A 12641-nucleotide genomic window follows, 5' to 3' on the forward strand; every position below is an offset into this window, starting at 1 on the left:
GTGTTTTTTCTTAAAGACTCATGATCGAAAGGGAAATAAATAGCTAAAAATTAAACATGGGTCCTAAAACTCACTTTAACGCTATGCCTATTAGTATACCATGCATTTCTTTAAAGGTTAGAATTAAGTTATAATTCAGTTTACATTATTCACTTGATTTTGCTCTGTAAATCTGTATAAACATGTGTTGATTCAAAAAGGAAATTCTGTTCTTCCTAAAGATATCCTACATATTTAATTTTTATATTTACTGTCAGTTTCCCAATTTAACTGAATATTTGTAGACATTGTTGTACACAAAAACAGCTTATAAAATGTAGCATTTTTTACTCTTACAGTAATCATTTATATTAGACTGGAACAACATTCACAGTACATGAAATTTGACGTTAACCCCAAGTTACATCTAGAATGTTTACCTCAAGTTGAAACGGATTATCCAAATATTGACATTAATCCTAATGGCATGCCTTGTTTGAATTGCTGATGTTGCTAAGATGATAAGATATGGGAAGGGTTGGCATTCAGCCTTCGAGAGGGTTAAGCTAAAGCTGAATACAGATTATTTGCTCAAATTCTGAGACTGAAGTTGAACATCATTGTATCTTAGTAAAAAGCTCTCAACTATGCATTGTTGTATAAATGGGATGTTGATTACTGAAGACCAGGAAAACTAGGGTTTAGCTTATCTTTTTGTGTGTTTAGTCGAATGTCTTGTGATGTCAGTGTTAATAAAGTGAAAAAAAGATTACACTGAACAAAAAAATCCTGGCAGAGTTATATTAAAGTGAAAAACGTAATTCTCATTCCTTGGTTGATTTTTTTTTTTTTTTAATAGACCATCCAGAACTGCACATGCCGTTAGCCAATGTGTGTTGATTTCCAGTAATATTAAACAAAATGAAAAGTTTAGCTCCTTAGTTTGCATTAGCCACATTTCGAGTACTCAGCAGCCACATGTGGCCAGCACAAATAAGACATTTCCATAATTGCAGAAAGTTCTGTTGGACAGCACTAGGTCTAGTGAGTGACTGAAAAAAAGTGCCATCCTCTTGATGTTTTGACTACATAATTATGAAGAAATCTTTTTATATTTATATTTCCGTAGGTTTTCCCTTGAAATGATTAAGATAGGCTGCTTATCCCTTAGAGATACTAGGAAATTTAGAACACAGTTGTTGAATTATGACTGAAACCCAAGTCCTGCTGTTCTGCATTGTTTTCACATGTATCTGAAGAGCAGCATTTTCTTAAATTTATACTTTTAGACCTGTGGTTTTGCTTGTAGTAATCTTTTCATCCTTTAGCTTTTTAATTCAAAGTTAGGATGTACTGTTTGATAAATTCAAGTAAAAAGAATCCGTTTTCCGATTACTAAACTGAGACTTCAGAACTTGTATCCTATTCCACTTTTAATATCTGCAGATGGAACACATAACTTTTATAAGACTCAGTTTGTCATAGATTTGTCAACCAGTATTCCAGTCCTTCATACCAGGTCCCCTCTTCCCAGATATGTTGCATACATACAAATAAACTTTAAATATGGACCTTTTCTTGGAAAAGCTGCATTAATTTGGAATATTCTCAAACATATAAGTTGCATTTTATTTATTTTTTTATTTTTTATTTTTATTTTTTTTTATAAGTTGCATTTTAAAAGGCACACTGATTCTTGAGGACATTATGCAAAGTGAAATAAGTCATTCACAAACAGACACTGCAGAATTCCACTTGTATGAGGTCGCTAGAGAGTAGTCAGACTCAGAGGCAGAAGATTAGAAGCATGGTTGCTGGGAGCTGGGTGGAGGGGGGAATGGGGACATGTTTTTTAAAGAATATAGTTCCAGTGTTGCAAAATGAAAATTATTCTGGAGATTGGCTGCCCAACAATATGAATACACATAATACTTGAACTGTAGACTTAAAAATGGTTAGGATGCCAAATTTTATGCTACTACAATTAAAAAAAAAATAGTGTCTGTCACAAAGCTGGTTCTCCCAACTTGGTGGTTTTGAGAATGTCTTTTCTATTCTTTGCCCTTTCATTTTTCATACACACTTTAGGTTGACTTGTCAGCTTCCACAAACTGTTAAGATTTTGATTAGGATTGCATTGATCAGTTTGGGAAGAAATGACATCTTTACATTAGTAAGTCTTCTAGTTTATAAACATGATAGATACATCCCTAAATTTTTTTGTCTTTCAATTTTTCTCAAAAACATTTTATAAAGTATTCAGTGTAGAATGCTTGCATATCTTTTTTTAGATTTGTTCCTAGAAATTTGTTATTTTTGACAGTGTAGTAAAAGGTAACTTTTTAAACAATTGTTTCTAATTCTTTATATTTGTAGAAATGTCTCATCTTTTTAAACCATCTTTAAACGTTTCTAAGCATACAATTCGTTCGTGTTAAGTACATTCACAGAACTCTTTGGTTTTACACAATGAAAACTGTTCCCATTAAACAATTCACCATGCCTCCCTGCCCCAATCCTTGGTAATTACCCTCTACTCTCTATCTGTAGGGTCTGACTGTTCTAGGTACCAATTATAAGTTGAATCATACAAGTATTTGCATTTTTAAAGACTGATTTATTTTACTGTAACAATATTCTCAAGGTTCGTTCATGTTGTAGTATATGTCAGAATTTCTTCCCCTTTTTAAGGCTGAATAATTTTCTATTGAATGCCACATTTTGTTTTATCCATTCATCTGTTGATGGATGTTTGAGTTGCTTCACTTTTTGGCTATTGTGAATAAATGCTGCTATGAAGGTGAGTAAACAAATATCTCTTTGAGAACTTGCTTTCAGTTCTTTGAGGTATGTATCCAGAGGTGAACTTGGTAGATCCTGTGGTATTCTATTTAAAACTTTTCTAGGAATCACTGTAATTTTTTTTATTTTTATTTTTTATTTTTTAAAGATTTTATTTATGTATATCAGAGAGAGAAAGAGAGGCAGAGACACAGGCAGAGGGAGAAGCAGGCTCCATGCAGGGAGCCTGATGTGGGACTTGATCCCAGGACTCCAGGATCACGCTCTGGGCCAAAGACAGGTGCCAAACTGCTGAGCCACCCAAGGGTCCCCTATACTTTCTTTAATTGCACATCATTTTACATTCCCACCAGCAGAGCCCAGGGATTCTAAAAGTAGTTGTTTGGTTTTTAAAATATTGACCATGTATCTTAAGTGTTGCTATGCTCCCATTATTCTAATAATGTGTAGGGTCTTTGGACTTTCTATATATAAAACCATCTGTGAATAATGACAGTTTTGTTTCTTTTAATGGTATATAAATTGAATACTAGATGGCAGTGAAAAGTGAATGTATTATAGCTTCATGCACTAATGTGAATTATTCTTAGGTAAAACATTGAATTAAAGAAGCCAAAGTTTAGAGACAAAATTAAGTAAAATATTATCATTATGGGTACATACATAGGGGGTAAAACTAGACAGTAAGAGTCAAGGTGGTGGTTACCACTAGGGGTGGAAGAGGAATGTAGCCAGGGATCGACTCAAGGAGGCTTCTAAGTTACAGCAGTATTCTTTTATTTAGGTTATTCTTTCAACTGTATATATTTTATAAACTTATATGTGTGATGTTTCATAATGAAAATCTTTAAGGTGAAATTGGAAAATGTAGGCCTGTCTCACCATATGTAGAAGAAAAATTCTTTGTTTTTTTAAAGGTATATTAAAGGAAGCATTAAATACGTAAAAATATTTCTAAATTAATAATTTTACCTACAACGAATGCATGAACCTCAGGAGTTTCAGTTAAATTGATTTCCACACCTTGAGCCCTCTGTAAATATCAGATTCTTTTTTGGAAGTCAAAAGTAACTGCTAAATAGAAATTCTTGGCTTTTAAAAGATAATTGGAAGATAATTGGCTCGGTTCCATTTGCTAACACTTTTGAGTAAATGTAATGTGCCCGAGAAATTCTCCCAATCTAATAATAGGCTGTTTGAAGCCATTATATCACAGTGGCATTCCTTTTAGTGACTGGTTGATTTCAACAGCTCTGCTGATGAAAGGATTATAAGCTGCCATGTTATATTAGGGTGACAAGCTCCAGCTCTGTTATCTCCTCTTACTTTTCTAGTAGTATAACATTTAAATTGGGACTTTTTCTCCCAAACAATATTACTAGTTTCTTTGACATGCTGAAGAAACAGTGTTCATGGCAATGGAGTCAAAACATCCTTCAAGGAATGCCAGCTGGGCCACGGGCACTTTGTGTGCTGGGTATCCAAGTTGTTATCATCCATGTATTGTCCTCACCTGGACCAAGTGCTGCCAGGGAAGCAACTAGTATAATCTTTGTTCTTTCCTGCCCTCCCCCCTTTTTCCCTTGGTGGTTAGCATCCCAGTATTTACACAGCAGGCAGTGATGGCCATGGTGCCCACAAGTCTGTCACCAGCCCTTTCAAGCTTGAATGACTCCTGAAGACTGCTTAGTGGCACTTACCAGGAAGATTGGCAATCCTACCATATTAGGAAATAATTCAGAGTGAGTGATAACTAGGGGTGGTAGTCAGTGGAGAGTCTTAGAGAAGAGTGTTTATTTCTCAGCATTTACACAAAGCAGAAAGTGCATTCATTTGCAGTTAGCAATTAATAGAGTGTCTTGCAGGGTAGAGGAAATGAGTCTCAGACTAGTTTGTGTGGAAAGAACTGCTTAGAGCAAAAACTGTGTGGGCAGCAGTAGACATACATACGACATGTATGTGTGTTTGACCAATTATAAAGGGATTTTTGCCTCCACAACCTAATCGTTGGATTGTGAGCCCATCAACTCCTTTCCTAATTACAGACTTCATCCACCACCCATCCACACAGCCCCTACAGGTAGAAAAAAAAAAAAAAAAAAAAAAAACCTCATGGTGAGTATTGACTATATGGATGTCGTACATTGTGATGAAGGGTACATTTGATGATGTATTGCATTAAAGAAGGATAATGCAAAAAAAAAAAGTCCCATAGAAGGTTAGAGAATATACTGTGATCTTTTCAGAAGCTTTCATTCTTGCTATAAGATCTTTAGACTTGCTTGTGCTTCTGCTCTGAACAAAAGAATTTGGGCTCCCACTATGTGGCTGTTCCTGTTCTAGGAGGAAGAAGTTGCAGAGTAATGCTCTGTGCTCCCAGAAATAGACAAGGGTGCAGGGAAGAGGGGGTTCTCTCCAACCCAGGTCTTGCCTTTCCTACCCCAGCAGGGTATTTAGTAGAGTATTGAGAACACAATTTTCCAGTATGATCTTCCATTCAGTGATGCCTGACAGATTCATAAGGAATTCTATCCTTGTTACATACCTAGAAGTATGACCACAACCCCATGCCGCCTTCTTCCTCTGAAGGGCAGACTTGCTGGTGAATGGAAGAGAAAGGCAAAGAACATTTGATTTTGTGTTTTGCCTCCTTTGGGAGAAGGAATAATTTATGATCATATATGTACTTCACCAGAACTGAAGTAGATCTGTACTACACCAGAAATATTTACATATTTGATGAGTTTTGTAATACCCCATTTACTATATTGGTACAACTTGGGAATTCTAAGTTTTTAAAGGTAGTCCAAGTAACTTAGATGTTATCACCAGCCAGACTGTAATTTTTCCTCCATTGTAATGGAAGTGAACCACTAAACTACTTTGTGCTAGAAAAGTTGCCAGTAAGTAAGTACTTGATTTTGTATCGGAAGGACTTGTGACACTAAAGGAAATGCAGTTAAAACTTCCCATGGAGAAAAGCAAAGCTCTTTAAGGACACACGAAAATAATTGAGATTGATTGGATTTTAATTCTCTCATAAAGCTATTTGAATTGTGTAACTTTTTTTTTTTTTTTTTAATTTCAGATTCAACCCTATGAAAAGATAAAGGCCAGGGGCTTACCTGATAATATATCTTCTGTGCTGAACAAGCTGGTGGTGGTGAAACTCAACGGTGGTTTGGGAACCAGCATGGGCTGCAAAGGCCCCAAAAGTCTGATCGGTGTGAGGAATGAGAATACTTTTTTGGATCTGACCGTTCAGCAAATTGAAGTGAGTGACATTCAGCCTTTTCCATGAACCACTAAAATCAGTTTTAGGTCATTAGAAATATTACCGTATAAAATAACAGATGTGGATTTGAGCTAGTCAAGAAGCTTGCTATCCTTAGTTTCTTTATTAGTATATAAAAAGGTTTGGTGTTCCCAAGGGCAGATCTTTAAGGTGAGTACAATAAAAGCTTTTGATCTTTAAATAGCATTTGTGGTTGTTGAAATCTCTGGATCTTTGTGGATTCTCCTTTGATCTCCCTCTCCTCTCCTGCCTTTCTTTCTAGTGGCGCAGCCTTCATCATAGCTGGGGTGATCTGGCTTTATTAACTCCTTCTGGGAGGGGGGCGGAGAATTTCCGTATCTGGTTGGCGGCCACGGATGCTAAGAACCGTCCTTGGTTGCTCTCTTAGGGATAGTCATTAGTCGTGGACCACAAGTTCGCCAGGGCCAGTCTTGTTCATCTCTTTATTTCTAGTGTCCAGTACGGTGCTGGCTAACCACACCAGTAACACTAGCAGCAGCAGCAGCGACTGACATTTATCTAGCATGCACTGCACACTGAGTATTATTCTGAGCTTTTTTCATGAACTGAGTCATTTGTTCCTTTCAACAACTCTGTAAGATAAGTACTCTTTTACTGTCATCCCCATTTTACAGGTGAGGAAATCAAGGCACAGCGAGAGGTTGATTTACTTGCCCAAGATTCCCTGTGTAAACACAGGATTGTCTGACTTCTGAGAACCTGTTTTCTTCACAGTTCTTGGCATTAATCCCGAGACTAGGAAACCAGGTCTTTGTAACATCTGTACTTTCATCCCCACTGTGCTCTGGGCACAGGGTAAATGCTTAGTCAGCATCTGCCTGTCCAGGAAGGCCACAAGGCCCTGGCGGGCGCTCCAGAGTCAGACTGTGTGTGGAGGCCGGGGGGCTGGCGGGTGGGGGGGTTCTTGGCTCTGCTGTTGACCTGCCGCCGCTCTGGGCCTTAGTTTAGCCATCTGTATATGCAGACAATAGTTTCTGTCTCATAGGGTTGTGATTTAATGACTAAGTACATGGTAAACTGCTTAACAGTGTCTGGCTTATGCTAAATATTTATATTTGGCTACAGGTGATGGTTTTGGATACTTTGTGATGAACTATTACCAGTTTTATAATTTTAAGTGAAAGAAAAGTAGGTCTGGGTAATCTGATTGTTATTTTCCTCCCTAGCATTTGAACAAAACCTACAATACAGATGTTCCTCTTGTTCTAATGAACTCTTTTAACACGGATGAAGATACAAAAAAAATACTACAGAAGTACAATCATTGTCGTGTGAAAATCTACACTTTTAATCAAAGCAGGTACAATAAGTAAAAAAAAAAAAAAAAAAAAAAAAGTCTGGAGGGTGTTCCTCCTGGGAAACAAAGACTTCTTTGTCTTGTTTTAAACAGAGTAGCCTCAAGATGTGCATGTACCAAAACCTCAGGTTTGCAAATGTTCAGTGTCTTTCAAGGCTGCACACTTGTTCATTGATGGGTGATTGTTATATTCACTCTGTGATTCTGTAACTTCCACCTCCTAAGGGAGAGTCTGCTTGTTCCACGTCCAGAATACTTAAGGATGGCCTAGGTCTCTGCTCTTTGGGGGCATATTTGGGCTCCGCGTGGGTCTATGAAAATTTTTATATGTTCTACAGTATTGATAACCTTCTTTCATATGGGAAGAAGTTTATTCAACATCCTGAATAGGCTTGGGGGAAATTTAATAAATCCTGGAAAAAAATCTTCTACTTTGAGGAAAGAAAAGTAAGTACAGGCATACTTTGTTTGATTGCACTTTAGTTGCACCTTTCAGATACTGCATTTGTTTTTTACAAGTGGAAGATTTGTGGCAACCCTGCAGTGAGCAAGTAAGTCTACTGGTATTGGTGCCACTTTTCCAATAGCATTTGCTCACTTTGTGTCTATGTCACACATTTTGGTATTCTCACAATATTTCAAACTTGTCCTTTATTATTGTATTTGTTATGGGGATCTGTGATCAGTGATTATGATTTGCTGGAAGCCCAGATGGTTAGCATTTTTAGCAATGAAGTACTTTTTAAAATCAAGGCATGTACATTTTTTTAGACATAACGCTACTCCACACTTGATAGACTACAGTATAGTGTAAGCAGAACTTTTAGATGCCCTGGGAAACCTAAACATTCATTCGACTCACTTTATTGCGGTGGTTGGAATAGAACCTGCACGTCTCCAGGTGGCCTGTAGAAAGGAATTCAAATGACAGATTCTGATAAAGCCCATGCACCTGGGGAAGGAAGTCTTCCATCAAAGACTGAATATGGGTCTATATGAACTTGTACAGAACAGATGTTTCTAAAAGTTATATTGTTGTTTTAAACTATTTTTTCATGGACACTTTGTAAGTTGCAGGTGCTCTGCCTCCATCTTGTGGTCCCTGGTCTGTTACGGAGCTCACTCCTCTGTTTCCCTCGCTCCCCACCACCAGCCCTGGCACATGTTCTCGCTAGTAGTTGGGAGCAGGTGTCCCTGAGCACTGATTTGCTGTTGATTTTCTGGGAAAGAAAGAGCACCCCCCCCCCCCGAGTATATCTGTTTGTAGAAATGGGCATATTTTTCCAAATAGATCTAGAGGGAAAAGAACAATTCCATGACCAAAGAACAGACCCATGACCAAATAAGTTTGAGAAATTTACTTAATGTAGCTCTCGTCTTGTAGAGCCATAAAAATCTCTGTATATCCTAAAAATACGAGGTGTCCTCCCATCTGTATAGCGATGGAAATCTTTTTTTGCAGCAAATATAATGATCTAGGAGACTGATTGTTGGACAACACAGATAAGAGATTTTCTTAAATGGATTTGCCTCTGATTAAACTGTTGATAGACTGAAGAGGAGGGAAGTTTTATTTAACCTTAAATTCATTGTTTTACTTGAAGGTCTGGATTGCTTTACAGAATTGGTACTGAAAAAGACTTTGTTTTTGTTTTTTTTTTAAAGGTACCCAAGGATTAATAAAGAATCTTTACTGCCTGTAGCAAAGGATGTCTCATACTCAGGGGAAAATACAGAAGCTTGGTACCCTCCAGGTCATGGTGATATTTATGCCAGTTTCTACAACTCTGGTTTGCTCGACACCCTTATAGGAGAAGGCAAAGAGTATATTTTTGTGTCAAACATAGATAATCTGGGTGCCACTGTGGATCTTTATATTCTTAATCATCTAATGAACCCACCCAATGGAAAACCCTGTGAATTTGTCATGGAAGTCACAAATAAAACACGTGCAGATGTAAAGGTAAATATTGAGAGGAAGCAGTTTGGGGATTCACATCTTCACACTGCATAGGTTCTGTAGTTCAGAATTTTTTTTTTATTGGAAAGTTTCAGTGGTAAAACATATTCATCCACTTAATAACATCATATAAGAGAGTGAGATAGTGTTCCGTAGAGTACCCTAAGTTCCACCTGTCATAACTGTGTAAATTGAGATTGAACAGTATTGTTGAATAATCTATATGGGTGATTTTAACTGAAAATAGTTCCATGTATATTTACAAGATAAGTGAAAACACTTTCAGTGTTTGCTCAAACCTTTAATATTCTTCTAGTCTGGTGCTTATGTGCATTTATTTTTCTCCTTTAGAGAAAATTTATTATTTCTGTTTCTACCTATGCATTTCTATATATATGTTTTATCACTCTAATATCTCTGCAGTTGCAAAAAAAAATTCTTTGTTTAGTGGTCATGAAATGGTACAGAAGGTTTTACTACTTGGCCCCAAGGAATAGGAGAACAGGCGGTGTGAGAATACTAACATGGTCATTCCCTAGACTGGGTTCTATGCCTCTTGCAAACGAGTGAATGTTCCTCTCCCCGCACTGCTGAGGCATCATGACTCAGAGGTCACTTCTCACCCATTTGTATCTTCCCTTTTCTTCACTTATTGTAGAGCCAATCAGAGCAGGGTCTGAGGTAGTAGGACTAGTGGGTTAGTAATGGATGGTGGTTTGGGAACTGGAGGGAATGGCTTCCCCTAGACCTTCAAAAAGTGAGGCAGACCCTGATGTACTCTCAGGGTTTTTATTATGGACAAGAGGGCGGGCATACAGTTAGGATGACAACCTGAATATTTCCTTTGGTTCTACCATTATATGTCTATTGCTGTGTGTCCCTGATGGAATCCATGCCAAAACTTTTTATTTCTGGGGGATTTTACCAATGTCCTTTCTCTACCACTTCCATAGACTGGCAGTAGTGTGGCACGGCTGGGATTGGGAGAGATGTGGAGGTACTCAAACACTCCTCTCTGCCTTTCTAGGGTGGGACGCTCACCCAGTATGAAGGCAAGTTGAGACTCGTGGAAATCGCTCAAGTGCCAAAAGCTCATGTGGATGAGTTCAAGTCTGTATCAAAATTCAAAATATTCAACACAAACAACCTCTGGATCTCTCTTGCAGCAGTTAAGAGACTGCAGGAGCAAAATGCTATTGATATGGAAATCATTGTGAATCCCAAGGTAAGCCTGAGGTGCAGCTCTTGTCTCCCTGGTTCCTGAGATCACAGTAGGTAGGCTGTGCACAGATCCCACTACCCACTCTCTGGCCCATCTATTCACTGGTTCCTCCTTTGTGCCTCGTAAGTCACTCCAGCTCCTGGCCCTGTGTTTCAGGGTCCACACCCATCTTTTTAGTGTGCTAAGCCTTGGCACTCATTGCTCTGACACTTCAAGGCCTTTTGGCCTCAGGCATCTTGCATGAGTTTTGTGCAAAGCTTCGGTTCTATATCGTAAAATGGAAACGTTACTAAACAGGAGTTATGATGCTGAACAAAAGACCATGTACATCTAAGCACCTGGCATGCGGTAGGTACTTGCTTAAATGTCACTTGTCAGGATCCTGTCTCCTTCCCAAACATTAACTAGCCCACAAGGAACTAAGTTGTTAAAACCTCTTTCTCTTCTCCCCCGGGCCCCTTTTCTTTCTTACAGACTTTGGATGGAGGCCTGAACGTCATTCAGTTAGAAACTGCAGTAGGGGCTGCCATTAAAAGTTTTGAGAACTCGCTCGGTATTAATGTTCCTCGGAGCCGTTTTCTACCTGTCAAAACCACATCAGATCTCTTACTTGTGATGTCAAACCTCTATAGCCTTAATGCGGGATCTTTGACGATGAGTGAAAAGCGGGAATTTCCTACAGTACCCTTGGTTAAATTAGGCAGTTCTTTTACCAAGGTATGTAGTTAGAGATATGGTACACATGTGGATTTGTGGTTCTTAAATGTCTAAGTATAAAAATGACTGGAATGATATGAATTGGGGTCTAATTACAGTCTCGCCTGCTGACCTGTTACATTCCTGTGTCTTTGATTTTGATCTCTTAAAGGGAATCAACCATAGAGGATAAAGACGTAACTCACTTTTGAAATTTGGTTGCTAAAGAGTAGGAAAAAATGTTTAATTTGGGGACATTTTGTCTCTTGTAAAACCATTTACTGCTTTCAGCAGTGGGAGAATGTAAATTCTGGTTTAACAAACACTGAGCCCCTACCATGTGGTGGGCAGTGTTCTAGGTGCTGGATAGTTAGGAGTAAGTAAAATGGACTAAAATCCTTGCCTTCATGAATATTCTAGCGGGGTAAGAATGATAATAGGCAAATGTATAGTATGGCACATGGTAGAAAATGCTATGGAGAAAGAGCGGGAGTAAGGAATGTGTGGGTGGTGTGGCAGGGTACAATTTTACAGTGGGTGGCCAGAGATGGTCTCACAGAGAAATTGCGTGTACCATGCAGGCATCTGGGATGAAGAGCATTCCAGGCAGGGGGAGTGGCAAGTATAGGAGGACCTGACCCTAGCATGCGAAGTGGAATTCAGAACACTGCATCACATGAAATACTGTGAGGTTAATGGAGGGGGACCCAGTGAGCCTGTGCAGCTGGTGTGGAGTCCTGCGAGGCCCTCCTGGCATATTCTGGTCCTGGTTGAAGTTTCGTGCCACCTGGTGTGGAAGCAGGTTCTGCCTCATATGTTTGCTGGGGAAGATTCTGGGTCCTGTGGCTGCTGCAATTTCCAGGATAACATCAGGCATCTTAGGACTCTCCCTGTTTTGGAGCTGAGCTGGGAGAGGGTACCACCAGCCATTTTTCTACCTCATCTCACCCCTCCCTTCGCTTCCTAGCCTCCACAGTACCCTGCAGGACATCAGGACTTTAGCTGCCCTATTTTGAGAACAGGGGCTGAGTGGACGCTGGCAAGTTGCTCTGGGGAAGAATGTGTTAGAGACTTTACAGAGCATAATATGGCAGGTGCAGAGTAAGCAAGGGAGACATGGAGGGGTCGGAGAGGGGAACAGTCCCAATGTGTAGAACCTTGCAACTGGAGATTGGGAATGTGGGTGGCTTTTCCCCCCTCTGGTGGATGAGAAACCATCAGAGTTGTGAGCTAAGGGGTGAAGTTACCAATCTGGCGAGCGAGGGTTGAATCAGAGCGGAATCCTGACAAGAGGAAATGGTGGCTTTGACCACGGTGATGGCAGTGGAAATACCGAAAAAACGATCTTGAGATATTGTGAAAGTTATAC

The 12641-nt window shown here is 39.1% G+C and overlaps 1 protein-coding gene across 8 annotated transcripts in view; it reads left to right on the forward strand.

The window, feature by feature from the left end:
* The window catches only part of UGP2 (UDP-glucose pyrophosphorylase 2), a 66299-nt gene that overhangs the window by 49569 nt on the left and 4089 nt on the right, over nucleotides 1-12641 (forward strand). For all 8 annotated transcript variants that reach the window (XM_072768592.1, XM_072768589.1, XM_072768595.1 and 5 more), the window contains 5 exons: nucleotides 5870-6055; nucleotides 7264-7397; nucleotides 9060-9357; nucleotides 10382-10579; nucleotides 11051-11293. In XM_072768592.1, coding sequence (XP_072624693.1) covers nucleotides 5870-6055; nucleotides 7264-7397; nucleotides 9060-9357; nucleotides 10382-10579; nucleotides 11051-11293 — 1059 coding nt within the window. The remainder of the gene's footprint in view (nucleotides 1-5869; nucleotides 6056-7263; nucleotides 7398-9059; nucleotides 9358-10381; nucleotides 10580-11050; nucleotides 11294-12641) is intronic.

This window comes from Canis lupus, chromosome 11 (assembly GCF_048164855.1).
Source record: "Canis lupus baileyi chromosome 11, mCanLup2.hap1, whole genome shotgun sequence".
NCBI classification, from domain to species: domain Eukaryota; kingdom Metazoa; phylum Chordata; class Mammalia; order Carnivora; family Canidae; genus Canis; species Canis lupus.